Source organism: Mustela nigripes, chromosome 3 (assembly GCF_022355385.1).
Source record: "Mustela nigripes isolate SB6536 chromosome 3, MUSNIG.SB6536, whole genome shotgun sequence".
Taxonomy (NCBI): Eukaryota; Metazoa; Chordata; class Mammalia; order Carnivora; family Mustelidae; genus Mustela; species Mustela nigripes.
In genome coordinates this window covers 102402629-102422304 of record NC_081559.1, presented here as the reverse complement: position 1 = coordinate 102422304, position 19676 = coordinate 102402629, and the positions used below count along the sequence as shown (strand labels likewise).

The window sequence follows — 19676 nt, the reverse complement described above, 5'->3', positions numbered from 1 at the left end:
TGTTAATACGTTCTGAAATTGAAACGGTGGAGACGGTAGATGGTGGTCAGACACTTCGTGTTGCTTTCCTTGGTTTTAATGCTTTTGTTGGCAAAGCAGAACTCTCATGGCCATAAAATCGTTTTCAAAATTCTTCCGGACAACACTGCATGTTAATTAATTTAATTTACATAAAGGAAAATTTTAAAAATTCTCCTGGACATTTCACTCGTCTATAAAATCTGAAAGCCAGGGCACTAATGAATTAGACAATGTCTTCGGCTGCTGCTGATTTGCAAGATTTTCATGAAAGTCCTAGAGAAACTCAAAAAGTTCTCACTGAATTTATTAAAGAGCAAAGAAGCCAAGTGAGATGTTTTGATTATTATGAATGCAAAAGTGACTTGGAATAAACAAATAGTAAATAGCTCTATCATGTGGTTTGACAGCAAACAGATATTCTCAGGGGCAAAGGAAACATCTCATAAGTAATAGGTAATTTATTCAAGCCAGAGGACTGCAAGGTTGAAGTATCATTAATGGATTTGTAGGAACTCAAGAAAGAATACCATTCTTATTTTGTAACTGCTTTTAAAAATAAAAACAGGGTCTAGAAGTTTACATCCTAGAAATCTATGAGAAGGAAATGGAGAATCCTCTCTTGATTTTATCATCTCTTATGCAATTACGGTTTATCTTGAAATGAATTGGCCCAACAGAGCACTCAGGCACAGAAGTTGAAAGTAACAGCTCCTACTTGGAGCGTTTTCTTTAATTCATGTAGAATTCATGTTTAATTCATGGTTAATTGAAGCCCAAGGTAACTGCTGCTGACTGCTTTTTGAAAAGAACAGCCTCAGGAGGTTTTTCCAAGGACAAAGCGTGGGAAAAAAAAGGGACATACCCCCTCTTTAATTCTTGAGAGCTGTGCGTGCGGACAGCTGGTGGCCACTTTTGGCCATTTATTCATTTGTCATTTTGCTCTTTCAGTCTCCTGACCTTACCCCACAGCCAGCTCTGTCTGGTTTATGGGGCTGAAGCGTCCTCACCCCACCGCCTGAGCAGGCCGGGTTGCAGACTACTGCCATCTGGTGGCAGCAGAACCACCGCAATGCTTAGTGGCTGGGGTGGGGGTGGGGGCAGCCATGGCTGTCCCAGCTTCGCAGACCAGAAAGGTATTGTTCCAAGGGCTTCGGTGATAAGTGACTCGCCCAAGGACCCAGCGCGGGGGTCTCCACTCATGAGGAACAGAGGCAGTCTCCAAGGCCCTCCAACGTGTTCATTCTCTCTACTGTGCCACTATCTTCCCTGATTCTAGAGCTTTCAGATTTTAACTGTGCTCAAGTGAAGAACAAAGATGCTGAGCTTCTTCTAGGTGGCTCCAGGAGGGATGAAGCATGGATGAACTCACAGAAAGGGAACTCCTGTTTTTTGAGCTCCTGCCAAACACCCCAGGCGGGGCACTTTTTGCTTGTCTCCTGTTAAATCTCCAGGCGGAGGACGGTAGCTGAGAAGCAGTGAGGAAATAATCCCAAAGCGACGGCCCCTGGCAGCGCCTAGGGAAGGGAGGCTGAATGTTGCTTAATTCAGGAGGAGCTTTTCTCTGACAATGAGGGAAGAAGTAAAATTCAGTGTTCTCAAGTCACAAATGTGCTTTCAGCGATGCCCCTCAAATTCCCCCGAGGGTGGGGGTCAGGGATAGATGGTAGTGTATACAGGGTCACGCACGGGACACCCAGTGAGCTCTTTCATTCCTACTAAAATGAAAATGTCCATCCCCTTGTTTTAATGGCCAAGAGGACTGGGAGAAGAGGCCGAGGAGTGGGGCTGATGTCACATAGCTCCTGCAGGACTGGGCACTCTGGGGAGAGAGGGGCTTGAGTTCCTGCCTCAGAGGAGCCAGGAGATGCTGGTGGGAGTGGGGGTGCCTGCTGATTCCATAGGAGCAGAGCTCACGTACTTGGGGTGCGCCTCATTTTGGATCAAAGGACTTGAAGGAAAGGTGACTGCCGATGGCCACTGTTTTGGATACAAGTCACCTGTTTAAGTATGTTGGTAAGGACAACAGACCAAAGAAGCAGATTTAGAGGCTTGGGAGTGGGTTACTGACTGGCCAGAGTCCTAAAGAAAAGGCCTCAGACTCCTTGTTTGAGATCTGAGGGCTCTGAAGAGGAGCTAAATGAGCAAACTAGCAAAAATGTGTTTACTCTAGATTCCTTCTTTCTTTGCTCCAACAATATGCTCATTGGTCTGTTCTGTTTCTGCCCCTGAGCTCCATCTGTGTATGATGGTAGCTGGGGCCTCCCAGGAACGGTAGGCTGAGGCGGAGAGAGCAGGAACCCCCCTGAAGTTGTATATGGAGGGCACAGAAGGCTAATTTTGGCAATTCAAGAACATTAAAAATTGACCATGACTATTTCAGCTGAATTCTATGGATTGGTGGTTTACTGAAACAGGGATGATCAGCCACTTGTGACATTCATTCTTTTAAGAAGTAGATCTCAATGAAAAGAATTCAGAATGTGTGAGTCTGCAATGCATTATCGTGTTTCTCCACCTAGTGAACTTCCCTAAAACCCTAAAAGTAGGATTTGAGACCATATTGGCAGTTAACTTTGAGGATCACAGCCTCTGTAATCTGTGGTGCCAAGAGACCTCCAGGAGATGAATAGATGAGCTGTGGCTTACCTCTGGGCTGTCTCTGTCTTCGAGGTTTCGGGCAGGGAGGAGAGAGCCAGGGGCTGGAACTTCTTCCAATGCATTATCCCAGGAATAATGTCCTGTAGGAAAAGCCGGGCACAGGGTCCCACATGTAAGGGAACTGTTTGGCGCGGTCAAGTCTAGGAAGAACTTTTGTTTCATTCAATGGGCTTTTTGGCTCAGTCAAAGCTGAGCTCCAAAATGTATACCTTCCTTAAGTTCCACTGCTCTTCTGAGGCTTAAAGACGACTTCCCTAGCAGAAGACATTAAGCAATGGGAACTAAAGTAGGGATGAAGGAGAGATTTTCCTCCCCCTGATTCATCAGGCACACAAAGAAACGGGGCCTGGTGATGGAAAACATATCAGGCCTTACAATCTGTTTTGTGAACGACATGCTAGAGTGATATTCAAAGCGACGTTCGCTCATCAGATGGTATTCCTGGCAGGGCCCAGTGCCTGCAAATGCACAGACATGCGAGGGAGGGCGCTGTCAGGGGACCACCAGCTGGGCGGCGCTTGGGGGGGCGGTGCACCGCCAGACAGGAACTGGTGGGAAGTGAGTCTGGAAAGACAGGCAGGGCACAAAGGGCCTGTGGGCCAAGCTGATGGTTTGGAGCAGCTCCATCGGGCCGCGGGAACGACTGAGGGTTTTTAAACTGGAAAATGACGAGACCTGCTTTGTGTCAAGGGAGAGCTTTGGGGTGGGGGGCACTGCACAGTGGGGTGAAGCAGGAGATTCGCCTGCTGTGGAGGGCAGATGGGGGATCCGGTGATGGGTGGAAATGGGGAATGAAAGAGAGGGAGGGGCCCCAGGGATGTGGGTCACGGCACAAGAACATGCAGTTCAGAAAGGCGAGTGGGTAGCCGAGGAAGAGGAGGCAGAATGAGGTGTGGTCAGCAGAAGCAGGGCAGAGAGAATGAGCTGTTAGGGACTTGGTGAGCTTGCAGGGCCTGAGGGCCACCCCTAAGAGAGGTCTGGCCGTTCAGGTCAGGCCAGTCATCTAAAGGGAGAAGGAATTCCCTGGAACCTCTCCCAGACTGTGCATTGGCCCCATCACCAGCTTGTCCATTCTGATGTTACGCTTGTTGGAGCCGAAGAAAGAGGAGATGAGACTGTGGGGTTTCACCTGGCGCGTGACCATTTTTTTTATGTGGTGGAAACAGGACTAAAATGAGTATCAGGCACAGCTTTCAAGGGCAAAAGAAAAGAAGAAGGTTGAAAGAAGGGCCACGTGTTGCCTGTACAGGGGATACGGACAGGACAAGAGCAGAGCCGAGGCTGGTGGTATGAAAGGGTACCATTCTTGTTCTGTGACTGTGGCTGCAGACCTTCCCCCAACTCCAGCTGTGCCCACCCATGCTTGTCCGCCCGCTCCTCCCCATAGCCCAGGGCCAGCTCTGCCATTACCATGTGATGGAGAAATTGCTTTTGGGTGAGAGGAATGCTGGAGCCCCTGTGGGACTCCCTGACGAACTTGTACTTGGGGTGAGGGCACAGATGGTAATCTATCAAGGTTTCTGCATAGGTCAGAGGGTGCTTCACAGCAAATAGTCCTGGGTTGGGATTCTGTAGGAGAGAGAGAGAGAGAGCGAGAAAATCTCTTTTGTTTACAGCTTTCTAAGCCCAGCCAAGCCAGGCAGGCGGCAGCAAATGTTGTCCGTGGCTCCCGCTAGCACTAACACTCTGGGTCCCTGTCAGCTCGTCTGGGAAAGAGCTGCAGCTGAAGAGAGCGTTTTTCAAACTGGACAGCAGTCATGGTCGTTCATAAATGTCACTCCTGCTTTAAGAGTCTCAGCGCATGCCACATGGATTTACGAAGTTCTCATGGAAACAAATACTGCAGAAGCGAGGGCTTAAAACTGTTTAAAGTTCTGTATTTATTTCTACATTTGATGAATTAGGGGACTTTATTAACTAAGCAAACTAGTTTTAAAAAGCAAAGAAGCTTCTGGTTTTGGAAAACAAAAATAGCTTCTTAAAAACTACAGACAAGACGAAGAAGAGGGTGACATTTGATGATCAGGAAATGTCAACATTTAATGTTGTTTGGGTAATGTTTTTAATTCAGGAAGGCTCCATTTGGATGCAGTATCTGGTTTTATGGGAGAGCCTGTTTTATCCTAATTTCCCAACAGAACTGATGGAGACCCAGAGCGACTACATCAAATTTGAAAATAGAGAGTCTTTTAATGTCCCTTCTGGGGTTAGTCCAGCAAACCCCACTCCTGTCCCACACAGACCCACTAAGTTGGCATTTTGTTCTTTTTGTTCATTTGTATAATTTTTAAAGGCTTTTTTTTTTTTTTTAAAGCAAAGCAAAACAAAACAAAACAAAACAACAAAACTCCACATTGGGGCCCTAGGGGAACCAGGCAGGGGGAGGTCTGAGAACATACAGGAAGGTGGGTGAGGAGGAAGGAGGGCAGGGAGGGTGTGGTGGGGGTGGGGGGGGTGGGGAGGGGACATTTCCCATTCCAGTGTATTACAGAAGGAGAACCCAAGGACAGAAGACAGAGGGAGCCCTCCCCACCCTCCCTGGGAAGACCAGGTCCTCTACATAATTATAGCAGAGAGACCCCAGAAGTAGAGCAAGGAGACCTTTGGCCTCCCCCAGCCAGGAAGTGGGGGAGACTGGCAGGACTGAAGAAGGGAAAAAGGAGCACAGCTCCACTTCCTGGGAAAGCGTAGTGACCGGCATGTAATGTATCTGATAATTGCTGACTCCCACTGCCAGGAGTCACCACCCCCACCTTATCCCAAGATATGAAAGGCCAATCAGGAAGGTGCCTAGGAAGGGAACTGGGGCAGGAGCGCCTGAGACTCCAGCTGGAGAGAGTCACTGTGAGACCAGGAGACAGTGTGATGGGGGAGGGGCTGGCTGCACCCTAGTCTGGTGGTGATAGGGGTAAGAGGCACAACAACAGTGAGGGGGAGTGAGCTGTGTGGCTTGCAGGAGTGTTTCCTATGTAGAGGGTATAAGGGTGCTGTGTGACCAGCTCTCTCGCTCTGTCTTGGGCCAAGTGTATCGATGAAATATTTTTGGAAATGACAGTATTACTGTTTTTAGTAGCTGTCATACCTCGGATTCCCCTGGGTGGCCATGGCTGCCAGAGTAAGTGGTCTGAGTGGTCATCCCATAAGGTTTTTAATTTTTCTCAAACTAATGCATGCATGTGGTAGTGACTCACTCAGGCTGGAAGGATCTGGAAAGATGAAAAGCAATGGGGCTCCTCCCTCTTATCCCCAGGTGCATATCCCAGAGGTTGTTTCTTTCCATTATTTCTGAGTTTAGTGTCTCTGATGGTCACTACTCTAAACATGATGCTTATTCTTCCATTTCTCTATTTTCAACCTCAGACAGACGGTATCCATTGACTCATTCCTATGCAAGGTAAGGATTTAGTTCATGTACACAAATGCTCCTTCCAAACTTCCTCCTTCCAGTTTTGAAAATCACACCATTTTTAGTTCTGCTGTGAGTTATCTTTGGGACTTGAAATAATGCACTACTACCCCTATTTCTTGCTTCATCATCTTTAGTTGAGTGTTTCAACTCCTCCCCATCATATGAAATGAAAACATGACCATTCCCAGGCTTTCTTGTACCTTTCCACCCTCTTCCACAACTTTGCTTTTGTGTTAGGGAGATTGTTAACATTCACATTCTGGAACCACAACCAAGACCTCATAAGTTGTCTTTGAGAGTTGGAAACTAGTCAACGGGTTTTACTTTGTCTTAACTGTGTAAATATGCTTCTTTACCAGGCCAAGCAGCAGCTCAGATTAGTTTTTTGTGAAGGTTCAATATCGGGGCACTCATGGAGAAGTGTTTTAGTAGCAAGGCTAAATGGATTCTATTTTTTTCTTTTATTTACCATTTACCCTTTTTTGTTTGTTTGTTTGTTTGTTTGTTTAGAGGGGTGGTGGAACAGAGGGAGAGGGAGAGAGAGAATCTTAAGCAGGTTTCATGCTGGGCCAGCGTGGGGCTCAATCTCACAACCCTGAGATCATGACCTGAGCTGAAATCAAGAGTTGGAGGCTTAACCAACTGAGCCACCCAGGCATTCCTATGATTAACTCTTAAAAATCATACCAAATTTTAGTTTGGTTTAGATTGGTTTCCTATTCGGAACACATACCGATTTTTAGTTGATTTTCTCCCCCTAGAGTTTATAATGGCCTTTTCTTTTGCTTGGATGATGAACCTTTATAAAATCCTTGAATATTTCCATCCTCTCAACTGCACTATTAGTGTGTGGAGTCTACCCTTCCCTCCAAATCTCTCTCCCAGAGCTCTTTACCTTCCCTCCTCCAGGCTGAATGCACGAATATCATTCCAAGACTTCGCTATAATGCTTTTCCAGTTCTGACTGGTATTTCTCTCCCTTTGTTTTTTTTTTTTTCTTTTCTTAGGATTTCCAAATTCCTCCTTTTCTATATATACAATAATTTTGTTTGTGAATATAGTTTTTCTTCTTCCTCTCAAATATATATTTTTTCTTACCTTGTTACACTGACTATAGTTACAATCTTAATAGAATTAGTAAGAACAGACATCCTTGCCTTATTCCTGATTTTAGGGGAAAGCATTCAGTCGATTACCATTCAGTATGATGTCAGCTCCAGGTTTGTTTGTATTTTATTTATTGTAAATAAATTTATTGCAAACTAAAAATATGGAATGCTTCAAGAATTTGTGTGTCACCCTTGTGCAGGGGCCATGCTAATTATCTCTGTATCATTCCACTTTAAGTATATGTGCTGCTGAAGTGAGGACAGCTCCAGGTTTTTAATAGATGCTCTTTATCATGTAGAGAAAATTCTCTTCTGTACCTTAACTGCTGACAGCATTTATCAGGAATGACAGATTACTTCTCTTACCTTTTGAGATGATCATATAGTTTTCCTTTTTTAGTCTGTTAATATGGTGAGGTACACTGAATTTTGAGTGTTAAACTAATCTCATGCTCCTGGCATGGATTCCTATTTTTTCCTGATACATTATTCTTTTTTGTATGATGAATATGGTAAATATGATTAATAGGATTTGTTAATATCTATCTATCTACCTATCTATCTATCTACCTCTCTGTCTATCTCTATGCTCATGAATCATGAAGGATACTGGTCTATCCTTTTCTTTTCCTGTAATGTCTCTGTCTGGCTTTGGCATCAGAGTGACTTCTGATAATACTGACTTCTAGAATGAGTTGGTAAGTAATCTCTTTCATCTTCTGGAAGAGTTTTTGTGGATTTGGTGTTATTTCTTCCTTAAAAAGATTGCAGAATTCCCCAGTAAAGGCATCTGCACCTGGAGTTTTCTTTGTGGAATTTTTTAAACCACAAATTCAATTTTAAAACAGATATGGAGATAGTAGAGTCATCTACCTCTTCTTGAATAAGATTTAAAAGTTTGTGCCTTTTAAGGAATTTGTCCATTTAACTTGTTGAACGTACTTGAATATTAATTTATTATCTTTTTGATATTTGTAGACTCTGCAGTGATGATAACTCTTTCCTGGTATTTGTAATTCATGTCTTTTACCTTTTTTTTTTTTTTAAGATTTTTATTTATTTATTTCACAGACCGAGGTCACAAGTAGGCAGGGAGGCAGGCAGAAAGAGAGACTGAAGGAAGCAGGCTCCCCACTGAGCAGAGAGCTTGATTCCCTAACCCAATGAGCCACCCAGGTGCCCCTGTCTTTTACCTTTTATCCCCCAACCAGTTACATCAGGTTTATTCATTTTATTGATTTTTTTCTCAAAGAAACAGTTTTTCTTTATTGTTTTTCTTTTCTTTTTCATTGGTTTCAATCTAATCTTTATTGTTTCTCTTCCCTGCTTAGTTTGGGTTTCATCTACTCTTCTTTTTGAGTTTAAAGGGATAGCCAAGGACATTAAGTCCCATCCTTACTTTCAAATATAGGTGTATAGCATTATAAATTTCCCATTAAATTTTTTGTGCTTTCATTTCCATTAAGTTAAAAATACCTTCCAATTTTTCTTTTGATTTCTTCTTTGGACTAGACTTTGACTTTCTTCTTTGGCTGTTTTATTTATTTATTTATTTATTTTCTTCAAGATTTTATTTATTTATTTGAGAGAGAGACAGTGAGAGAGAGCATGAGCAAGGAGAAGGTCAGAGGGAGAAGCAGACTTCCCATGGAGCTGGGAGCCCGATGTCGGACTCGATCCCGGGACTCAGGGATCATGACCTGAGCCGAAGGCAGTCGTCCAACCAACTGAGCCACCCAGGCATCCCCTTTGGCTGTTTTAAAGTATTTAATTCAGCTTCCAAATTGGGGGGGGGGGTTCTAGATATCTTTATGCTATTCATTTCTGATTAAATTTCTTCAAAGCCAGAAAAAAATTACTTCATATAATCTGAATATTTTCAATTTTATTGAGCCTTGTTTTATGGCCCCAAATATGGTCTATCTTGGCAAAGCTGTGCATACTTAAAGAGAATCTGCATTCTGGGAGCACCTGGGTGGCTCAGGGGGTTGGGTATCTGTCTACGGCTCAGGTCATGATCTCAGGATCCTGGGATCAAGACCTGTCTAGGGTTCCCCTGCTCAGCGGGGAGTCTACATCTCCATCCCCCTCTGCTGCTCCCCCTGCTTGTGCGCGCTTTTCTCTCTCTCTCTCTCTCTCTCTCGCAAATAAGTAAATAGAATCTAAAAAAAAAAAAAAAAAGAATCTGCATTCTGTTGGTTTTGGGTAGAGTGTTCTAGCAATGCCAATTAGGTCAAGATGATTGATAATGGTATTTAAAACTTTTATATCCTTACTCTTTTCTATTTACTTGTTCTATCAATTATTGAGGGAGAGGTATTGAAATCAACTATTATTGTGGATTTTTGTGTGTTTTTTTTTTCCTTTGCAGTTCAATTAATTTTTGTTTCATGTATTTTGAAACTATTAGGTGGATAAATTAGGTGGATTATTAGGTGGAATTGTTGTGTCCCTTTGATGAACTGCCCCTAACCTTAGGTTCTTAACCTTAGCCATGCTCTCAGTGTTTGTGGAATTAATAAATAACTGCTGATATTTTCCAAGGAAGTATGAGTGTGACTGGAAAATTCCTGTAACTCCTCTAGACCTGTTTCCTCACTTTTAGAATGGGGAGGGGATGGTAATGGTGAATCTAGGGGATTCACAAGAGATTGAAGAATGTTTTTCAAACCTTGCTGTGGGGAACCCCACAGTTTTGCAGGGACACCCTCCTCAGGACAACCCCCTACTCACTGCTATTCCCAGCCAGTAAGCAAGACTCTAGGTATATTACATATTGACTTTCTATGTCAAGTTTCAGCTGATTCGAGGGCTCTGGCACTACATCAAGTTTGAAAAGCCTTGAGTTAAACATCCGGTGAGGTTATCCCAGCTCCAAGACTCTGAGTCTTTGAGGACCATTCCCTTAGCCAAGGAGAATCTATGAAAAAACGCCCCACAATGACCAAAGCCAACATCACAGATCTCAGGAGGAAAGCAGCACAATTCAGAGGAAGAGCCCCTGAGCCAGTCAACCAGGAAACAGGCAGCTTTCTTTCTACTAGCTCGGAGCTCTCCCACTGACCGGCCAAGAGACCTTGGGCATGACTATCAGCATCTCTGCCCACATTACAGATACAGATTCTTATTTGGAGATTCTCAAAAGGAGACTTTCTCAACCAGTATCTAAGGTTCTTAATTGTGTGTATGTGTGTGTGTGTGTCTTCAGTAACATGGCAAGATACAAAGTCAATGTACAGAAATCAGTGGCTTTCTTATACACTAACAATGAAAATACAGAAAGGGAAATTAGAGAATCGATTCCATTTACTATTACACCAAGAACCATAAGATACCTGGGAATAAACCTATCCAAAGAGTTAAAGGAACTGTAATTGAGGAACTACAGAACACTCATGAAAGAAATTGAAGAAGACACAAAAAGATGGAAGACCATTCCATGCTCTTGGATTGGAAGAATAAACATTGTTAAAATGTCTATACTGCCTAGAGCAATCTATACTTTTAATGCCATTCCGATCAAAATTCCACTGGTGTTTTTCAAAGAGCTGGAGCAAATAATCCTAAAATTTGTATGGAATCAGAAGAGACCCCAAATCGCTAAGGAAATGTTGAAAAACAAAAATAAAACTGGGGGTATCACATTACCTGATTTCAAGCTTTACTACAAAGCCGTAATTACCAAGACAGCATGATACTGGCATAAAAACAGAGACATAGACCAGTGGAACAGAGTAGAGAGCCCAGATATGGACCCTCAACTCTATGGTCAATTAATCTTTGACAAAACAGGAAAAAAAATACAGTGGAAAAAAGACAGCCTCTTCAATAAATGGTGCTGGGAAAACTGGACAGCTATATGCAGAAGAATGAAGCTCGACCATTCTCTTACACCGTACACAAAGATAATCTCAAAATGGATAAAAGACCTCAACGTGAGACAGGAATCCATCAGAATCCTAGAGGAGAACATAGACAGCAACCTCTTCGATATCAGCCACAGCAACTTCTTTCAAGATATATCTCCAAAGGCAAAGGAAACAAAAGCGAGGATGAACTTTTGGGACTTCATCAAGATCAAAAGCTTCTGCACAGCAAAGGAAACAGTCAACAAAACAAAGAGGCAACCCACGGAATGGGAGAAGATATTTGCAAATGACAGTACAGACAAAAGGTTGATATCCAGGATTTATAAAGAACTCCTGAAACTCAACACACACAAAACAGACAATCATATAAAAAAAATGGGCAGAAGATAGGAACAGACACTTCTCCAATCAAGACATACAAATGGCTATGAGACACATGAGAAAATGTTCATCATCACTAGCCATCAGGGAGATTCAAATTAAAACCACATTGGGATACCACCTTACACCAGTTAGAATGGCTAAAATTAGCAAGACAGGAAACAACATGTGTTGGAGAGGATGTGGAGAAAGGGGAACCCTCTTGCACTGTTGGTGGGAATGCAAGTTGGTGCAGCCACTTTGGAAAACAGTGTGGAGATTCCTCAAGAAATTAAAAATAGAGCTTCCCTATGACCCTGTAATTGCACTACTGGGTATTTACCCCAAAGATACAGATGTAGTGAAAAGAAGGGCCATCTGTACCCCAATGTTTATAGCAGCAATGGCCACGGTCGCCAAACTGTGGAAAGAACCAGGATGCCCTTCAATGGACGAGTGGATAAGGAAGATGTGGTCCATATACACTATGGAGTATTATGCCTCCATCAGAAAGGATGAATACCCAACTTTTATAGCAACATGGACGGGACTGGAAGAGATTATGCTGAGTGAAATAAGTCAAGCAGAGAGAGTCAATTATCATATGGTTTCACTTATTTGTGGAGCATAACAAATAGCATGGAGGACAAGGGGAGATGAAGAGGAGAAGGGAGTTGAGGGAAATTGGAAGGGGAGGTGAACCATGAGAGACTATGGACTCTGAAAAACATCTGACGGTTTTGAAGGGGTGGGGGGGGGGGGGTGGGGGAACCAGGGGGGGGGGATTGGAGGGGGCCCCAGATTGCATGGAGCACTGGGTGGGGGCAAAAAAAACGAATAATTTTAAACCAAAAAAAAAAAAAAAAAAAAAAAAAAAGAACCTGGGCAACTACTGTGGCATTTCACTGATTAGCCCACTGTTACAAAGAACCTCATCAGGTGCCCTGTCTGGGTTCCATTCATTTAGGACTTGGGTAGCAGGAACTATAAGGGTGGGAGTGGGGACCCCATGAGGGCAGACAGGCAGAAGCGAGGGCCTGGGGAAGGAGGGAAGTGCACCAAGTTCAGCAGAGACTTACACAAGGGTGCAGAGAATGGGGGTGGTTATGTTGCTGGCCTCCCATATGCTTGGACTTAATTTAGAAGAAAATGGGGAGTCAGTGAAGAATGCAGAGCAGGGCAGTGGCATGGTTAGGATGTGCTACAGGGAAGTTAATTAAGTGTGGCCACAGAAACAAAGTGGAACCGACAAATCTGGGAATCAGAGGCACAAGTATGGAAGGGGAGTGCTGCCCAAGGATGGAATAAGGAATTGATTAAGCTCTGACTAATGAGGTTTAGGCTGATTTTACTTTCTCTTTCCGTTGTTTTGTTTGTTTCTTCTTTTTTTAACACTATATATGTGTGTATATATACACACATATATAATAATAATATTTTATTATAATTTATAATTATATCATACAATATATTATATAAACATATAAAATATATCATATAAAATTATGATTTAATATATATTAAAGTTTCTAATGTATGTATTTCAGATAGCTTCAGATATACACACACACGTATCATATGTATAATTATATGAAATTAGAAAGGACCATAAAGCTATTGCCATAAACATAAACAAATGCTGGAATTGTTAAAAGGACAGAAACACTGATATTTTCCCGATAAATGCTGGCAAGCAACTCCAAAGGTGAGATACCATTTCATACTTGTAACTCCAAAGACAGAAAAATATTCCTAATGCCTCTGTTTTCTCATAAAGTAAGTCTTGAGATAGACACACATAGAACACGAGAGACTTCTTCCAGTTGTCACTTACAAAAATATAAAGCGGGTCATAATTTGGAGACATGGCTAAGGCCTCTGGTGGTTTCATGCCCAAGACTGAGGTTTTGCTGGGGAGCTGAGGTGTGGCATCCTGCTTGGGTAGGGTTATGATAGTGGCTTCATCCTGTTAAGGGACCAAGTAGTGTGTTAGCCTTCTTCTTCTTTTTTTTTTTTTTAAGATTTTATTTATTTATTTGGCAGAGAGAGAGATCACAAGGAGGCAGAGAGGCAGGCAGAGAGAGAGGGGGAAGCAGGCTCCCTGCTGAGCAGAGAGCCCGATGTGGGGCTTGATCCTAAGACCCTGAGACCAGGACCTGAGCTGATGGCAGAGGCTTAACCCACTGAGCCACCTAGGAGCCCCAGTGTGTTGGTCTTGATGCCAGGACAAGAGGGGAAGTGTGAGAGCAACTCTTAAAGGTGGAGATGTGTTACCTCGGCCCCTTGCTTCAGAGCTCGGGCAAGCTTTTGAGGTTTGTAGCTTGTTGACGACTTCTGGACACAGAAAGGCTGATAGCCTTTAATTTTGTACAGCTGAGGAACCTGAGGTCGAAGAAGACAACTGATAGAATGTTCTTAAACACCGTCACTGACTAAAGGGATCTAATTCTCAATAAGCATATGTTGGAGTTTCCTGAAGGGAGAGGTCCCAGCCCCACTCGGGGCCCTGCTCTGGGTTCCTGAATAAATGCTGGGCATTTGCAGTAACTCTCCTCTACCACAGGGCTTACCTGTGGAAATACACTGAACACTGGTTGGTGGATTTGAAATATTTACATTTTCTTTTCTTTTCTTTTTATTTTTAAAGATTTTATTTATTTATTTGACGGACAGAGATCACAAGGAGGCAGAGAGGCAGTCAGAGAGAGGAGGAAGCAGGCTCCCTGCTGAGGGGAGAGCCCAATTCGGGGTTCGATCCCAGGACCCTGGGATCACGACCTGAGCTGAAGGCAGAGGCTTTTTAACCCACTGAGCAACCCAGGTGCCCTCAAATATTTACATTTTCAAAACAGGGAGTGGCTATATGTCAAGGAAGGCCAACTAATTTTTGTTTACTTCATCTTGTGTTCCCTAAAGTTTCTAACACATGTTGTTCGGATAGTTTTGCAAATGCATAATATATCGTATATCCAGAGTAAAGATCCTGGTTTCCAGAAACCACATATGTTATACCTCACACATACCATAAAATAACAGCAGAAGAATACACACAGAATGCTATGGTGTATAATCTACAACAGAACAAAACTAATAAAATGGTACAATTCAAGTTCAAGAATATTTTGTTCATGTCACAAGAAACCTATTAACTGATACCGTATGGCGGGTCTGACCTGCAGACTGAAGAAGGAAAAACTCTGCTTGATTTGAGTTTCTTGAGATTTAATTGGAACTGGTCCAAGGCCATCAGGAGCCTAAAATGCGGGAATTCAAAAACATTGACACATGATCAACACTGAGCAAAAGTTGCTGTGCTTCTGCTGAGAAACATTTGATAAACTTTCCATGACCTCAGTTCCACCCGATGTGTGGGGCAGGGAGGCTGTGCTGACCAGCCTCTCCTCCTTATCTTGTAGTGTATGGGATCCTTTTTTTATTTTCTGCTGTTGTGGCTGCTGCCACGTGCCACCCAGAATCCCCTGCGGGCTTCAAAGAATTCTGGAGTCCTTTGACAGAAACACTCTTAGGGGTCAGCCCTCTTCAGGAGCTGCCTTGGCTGAAGGGAGCTGACTCCCTCAAGGTCGTGTGCCCCTTCTAGGGTAGCCTGCCACCAACCACAAGTTGAAATAAAGGTAGAAATGCCAGGTCCTCTCCCCCCATCCCAGCTTCGGGGCTCCTCATGAGTCCAGCTGAGACCTTAGTCCAGGACAGCTGCTCTCCTTCTCCCTGTCCAATCCAAGTCCCTTCCATGGGGGCTCATCTCCAAAGCACTACTTTCCTGCCTGCTGTCTGCCTTGGTCACCCAGAGAACCTGGAACAGCTCCTGACATACTACGGACCCCTCAATAAATACTGTATTTTGCCTAATCTATCATCATTAAATTAATATGATGCATTGCTAATACACATTGCTTATATGACATTTATTGATTTCAAAGCTGCTAAATATAAAAAGAACTGATGAAATAAAGTATAGAATGAGTTACAAAACTCTTTATAGACAGGAGTGCTGACTGTTCCATCTTTCATCAACCACAAGCCACAGAAGTCTTTGTAGAACTAACTAAGGCAACAAATGAAAGTGTAAAATGGGAACTACTCAAAAATAATGAGACAGGCTACACAACACAGTGATCTACTCATCACTATCACCCTTTCTGGCCCGTTAGTTATTATTTAGAGAGAGAGAGAAAATGTGCTTGTGAGTGGGGAAGGAGAGGGGCAGAGGCAGAGAATCTTTTTTTTTTTTTTTTAAGATTTTATTTATTTATTTGACAGAGAAATCACAAGTAGATGGAGAGGCAGGCAGAGAGAGAGAGAGGGAAGCAGGCTCCCTGCTGAGCAGAGAGCCCGATGCGGGACTCGATCCCAGGACCCTGAGATCATGACCTGAGCCGAAGGCAGCGGCTTAACCCACTGAGCCACCCAGGTGCCCCGAGAATCTTTTTTTTGAAGGTGTATTTGTTTTGGAGAGAGAGAGGGTGTGAGCGGAGGTGGTAGAGGGGAGTGGCAGAGGGAGAGGGAGAGGGAAAGAAGCAGACTCACTGCTGAGCACAGAGCCTTGCATGGTATTCAATCTCATGACCCTGAGATCATGATCAGAACCAAAATCAAGAGTTGGGACACTTAACTGACTAAGCCACCCAGGCGCCCCTCCACCCCATTAATTATTAAGTGTGTTTTTCCATGCTTGAGAATCATAGATTTATTATTTCCTAGGAACTACACAGTTTGATGTCTTAGGTCATTTGATGATCTAATGCAGAAAACCCATGGAATTTCTAAAGTTGGTCCTGCAGTTCTCGAGTAGATTAACTTGTGATGTGTAATATACGATGTAGGATGTGCACGGCAAGTTCATTCTTTGAAACTAAAAAATTAATTTGCCTATGTGCTTTTTTTTTTTTTTTTTTTTTTTTTTTGAGAGGGAGAGCAGGAGATGGGAGGGTCAGATGGAGAAGCCGACTCCCTGCCGAGCAGGGAGCCAGATGCGGTGCTTGACCCTGGGACTCCAGGATCACAATCTGAGCCAGAGGCAGTCGCTTAACTGAGTGAGCCACCAGGCGCCCCACGTGTGTGCTTTCAACATCAATTTAAACATGCTGTTTATTGCTAACTACATGCTATATCAGCTTAGGAAACATTTTATTACCAGCCATGTGGCCTTGTGTCTCAGTTTCTTCCTCGTTGGTAAGATGATAAACCTATCGCATAAATTTGCTGAAGAGTAAATGCACTGATACAAGTGCACTTCAGACACTTTCCATCTGCCCAAAAAGCAGAAGGGTCCAGCTGAGCAGAGCTCGCCTCCCTAGACCGGGCCCTCCTGGATTCTCCATCTGCCCCTTTGCTCTCAGGCCCAGTTCCTGGGCTGTCAGGAGGGGCTTTTGATGGGTTCCAGGCTGGAAGGCACCCAGCCCAGGTTACCACGGAGCTCGGCACAGGTGAATCTAGATGATCTCAGGTTTCCCAGTGATCGCAACTCCCTGGGCACAGGTATCTCAGTGAGCCTCTCAGGAGGAAGCAAAGGGACAAAGCCTGAAGTAAGTCTTGCCGCCATCTAACAACCCTCTGATCGTGCCCGGCCCCCAGCCCCCAGCCCAATGGCACCCACCAACTCGTTGGAGCTCTGAGGAGGACTGTAGGACGGGAAGGCGAAGGGCAGTACTTCCTTGGGGGATACAGAGAAACGACTGGAATAATTATCTTGACTGATCGGAGCCAGGAGGAATCTGGAGGCATTCTTGTCTGGGGGAACAGAAGAGTATTGGGGGGAAGTTCTTACAGTATTTTTGTGTGAAACCACCGTCTTCAGTTTCCTATCTGCCATACACCAATCGGTGGGCACTTGTCACATGCCAGCTCGGAAAGAATATATATGTCTATGGGCATCTGGGCCCAGTTCTAATTTTCTTTCGTTCTTTACCCACCCCTTCTCCTTTTTAAAGCTTTATTTTTCACTTCCAAAAAAACTACAATTCCCCATGAAAGGCTCTCTAATGAATCTTCTTTGTCCTTATCAGTCAAAAAAAAGATTGCATTAAAAAACAAATGAAGACATTTTACAGGGGTCCATACATAATTCACAGATGAATTTTACAATATTTTAAACAAGCGTTTCTTCATTAGAAACATCAATACTGGATGTAATAATAACATAGGAGAAATTTTTTGAAAGTATAATTAAAAGAGCAAAAAAAAAGGTTACAAGAAACAAAATATGCATCTGGATTTTGAAGGGGACAAGATGAGGAGCGGATGCTCAAGACCTGAGCCTGGGCCACCAGAGCTCCTTCTTCCCTTAGGGCCTTGGGGGTCTTGGGCCCAGCCATTGTTTAGGGGCACTGTCTGCGGTGAGGAGGGACAGGGTCCTGTTGGATGCCATGCCCAGCAGCTGTCAAGTGTATCCGCAGGCAAGGGCTGGACAGACTACTGGTCCTCTGCAGGAGCCCAAGTCCCACACCTGCTGTCCCCCAATCCACCCCTTTGGAAGACCCTCCTGTGGTGAATCCCTGCCCACCCCTTTTTGTGATGAATAGTGAGTCCTTGCCTGATGATGGATTCAATAAACAGCACTGGGTCAGGCCAAAGAAAAAGGCAGGGGGAAAGGGATTAAAATGCAATAAAATGTTTTGGGAAAAAAAAATCCATCTAGGTCTTGAAGGAGTGGAAGACTGAAGAGTCAGGTTTGGGGGCTCCCACTAGGGAGGGCAGGCAGGGTTTGGAAGGATTGGGGCCTGCCCATGCATCTGCAGATGAGCCTTGGGGAAGAGAAGATGATGTTAGCCCAAAAGCCACTGAGAGTGTGCTTCCAATAGCCCAGTCAACCCAGGCATCCAAGGACTGGAATTCCTTTAAGTTAGCAAAGATTGTACGAGGTCAAAAGCTTTATGTGCGAGGCAGCTGGGTGGCTCAGTCAGCTGAGCAGTCAATACTTGATCTCACAGTTGTGAGTTCAAGCACTGTGTTGGGCTCCATGCTGGGCATGGAGTCTATTCGGAAAAAAAAAAAAAAAAAAGCTTTATGTGCAAATGCTAGGTTGTTATAACACTAGATGTATCCAGTCAGTTAACAAGTATGAATGTTGACCACCCTGGTCTCTCTGGTGACAGGAGAGAACTGAGGACACAAAACAAGAGGTCAAACCATGGCCAGACTCCATAGATGTCACAACTTGGCTAGGTCGGCCAGTCTGGTTGACTCTCACTTGGGTAGGCATTTCATCCAAATCCAATCAGGCCTGGAGGTCTGATTTATGTCCTGGGTAGGCCTGATGGTGGTCCTCTCCCAAAGATGTCCACATTCCATCCCTTGCAGCTATGACTCTGTCACCTTCCATGACGAAAGGGACTTTGCCAGTATGATCAAGTTAAAGATCTGAAGATGGGGAGAGTGTCCTGGGTAGTCCAGGTGGCCCCGTGTTGTCACAGAACCCGTATGAGGAGGAGGCAGGAGGGCCAGAGTCAGGGGAGGTGATGTGACAACTGAAGCAGGGTGCAGAGTGATGTGGAAAGGCCTGGAACAGACTCTTCACTGGAAATTCCAGAAGAAGCTAGCCCTGCTGACACCTTGGTTTTCAGACTTCTGACCTCCAGCAATGTGAGATAATACATCTGTTTTGTTGAAAGCCTTAAGTTTGTGGTGATTCATTACTGTGGCCATTAAAAAAAAAAACAAAACTAATGGATGTGATTTACAAAAATATTTTACCTCTGCACAGCTAAACGCCTTATACAGGATGTCATGCTCAGAAGCCCTAGGGTTGAAGCTTCACTGCACTTGGCAGCTGTGTTCTACCTGTTATTATTGACTGTCTTCCTTGGCTCAGTTTTCTGTGTATGTTCTCTTTGTCCATGTTATGAATAGCACTCAGCATACTGATTAATCTTCTGTGAATCATGACCTGGAATTAGAAGGGATGATTTCAAAGTATTCACTCATTTTGTCTTTCAGTTTGATTCCCTTTCCCCAACCACAGCTAAGGGCTGAGGCCCGCGCTCTAAGTCGGAATTCACAGGGATCGTGGCGCATTGCCCTAGGTAGAGGCCATGTTGACTTGCCTGAATACAAAAAAAAGAAGACTAAGTTGTCATCTGGCCTTGTTCCGCCCAATTTATGAGCCCTGTTCTTCTATTTCCAGAGTGGAAAGAATGACCAGTTCCACGCTGCTTCTTTTCAGTGTATCTGAATAGCAATGCTTCCGCTGTATTATTTTTGGAGCAGAGGGACCAAATAAATGGGTGGTTCTTG

The 19676-nt window shown here is 44.0% G+C and overlaps 1 protein-coding gene and 1 non-coding gene across 6 annotated transcripts in view; both read right to left on the bottom strand.

Annotated features, from left to right (window-relative positions):
* Positions 1-19676, bottom strand: part of CFAP221 (cilia and flagella associated protein 221) — an 87237-nt gene that overhangs the window by 9307 nt on the left and 58254 nt on the right. For 4 of the 5 annotated variants that reach the window (XM_059394444.1, XM_059394443.1, XM_059394445.1 and 1 more), the window contains 7 exons: positions 19224-19329; positions 17041-17174; positions 14600-14680; positions 13701-13808; positions 13261-13392; positions 4090-4248; positions 2668-2759 (listed from right to left, as the gene is read on the bottom strand). In XM_059394444.1, coding sequence (XP_059250427.1) covers positions 2668-2759; positions 4090-4248; positions 13261-13392; positions 13701-13808; positions 14600-14680; positions 17041-17174; positions 19224-19329 — 812 coding nt within the window. The remainder of the gene's footprint in view (positions 1-2667; positions 2760-4089; positions 4249-13260; positions 13393-13700; positions 13809-14599; positions 14681-17040; positions 17175-19223; positions 19330-19676) is intronic. The other variant, XM_059394446.1, reaches the window with a different exon arrangement.
* Positions 7353-7459, bottom strand: LOC132014708 (U6 spliceosomal RNA). Its single transcript, XR_009403364.1, has one exon. It is a non-coding gene; the product is annotated as a U6 spliceosomal RNA (small nuclear RNA).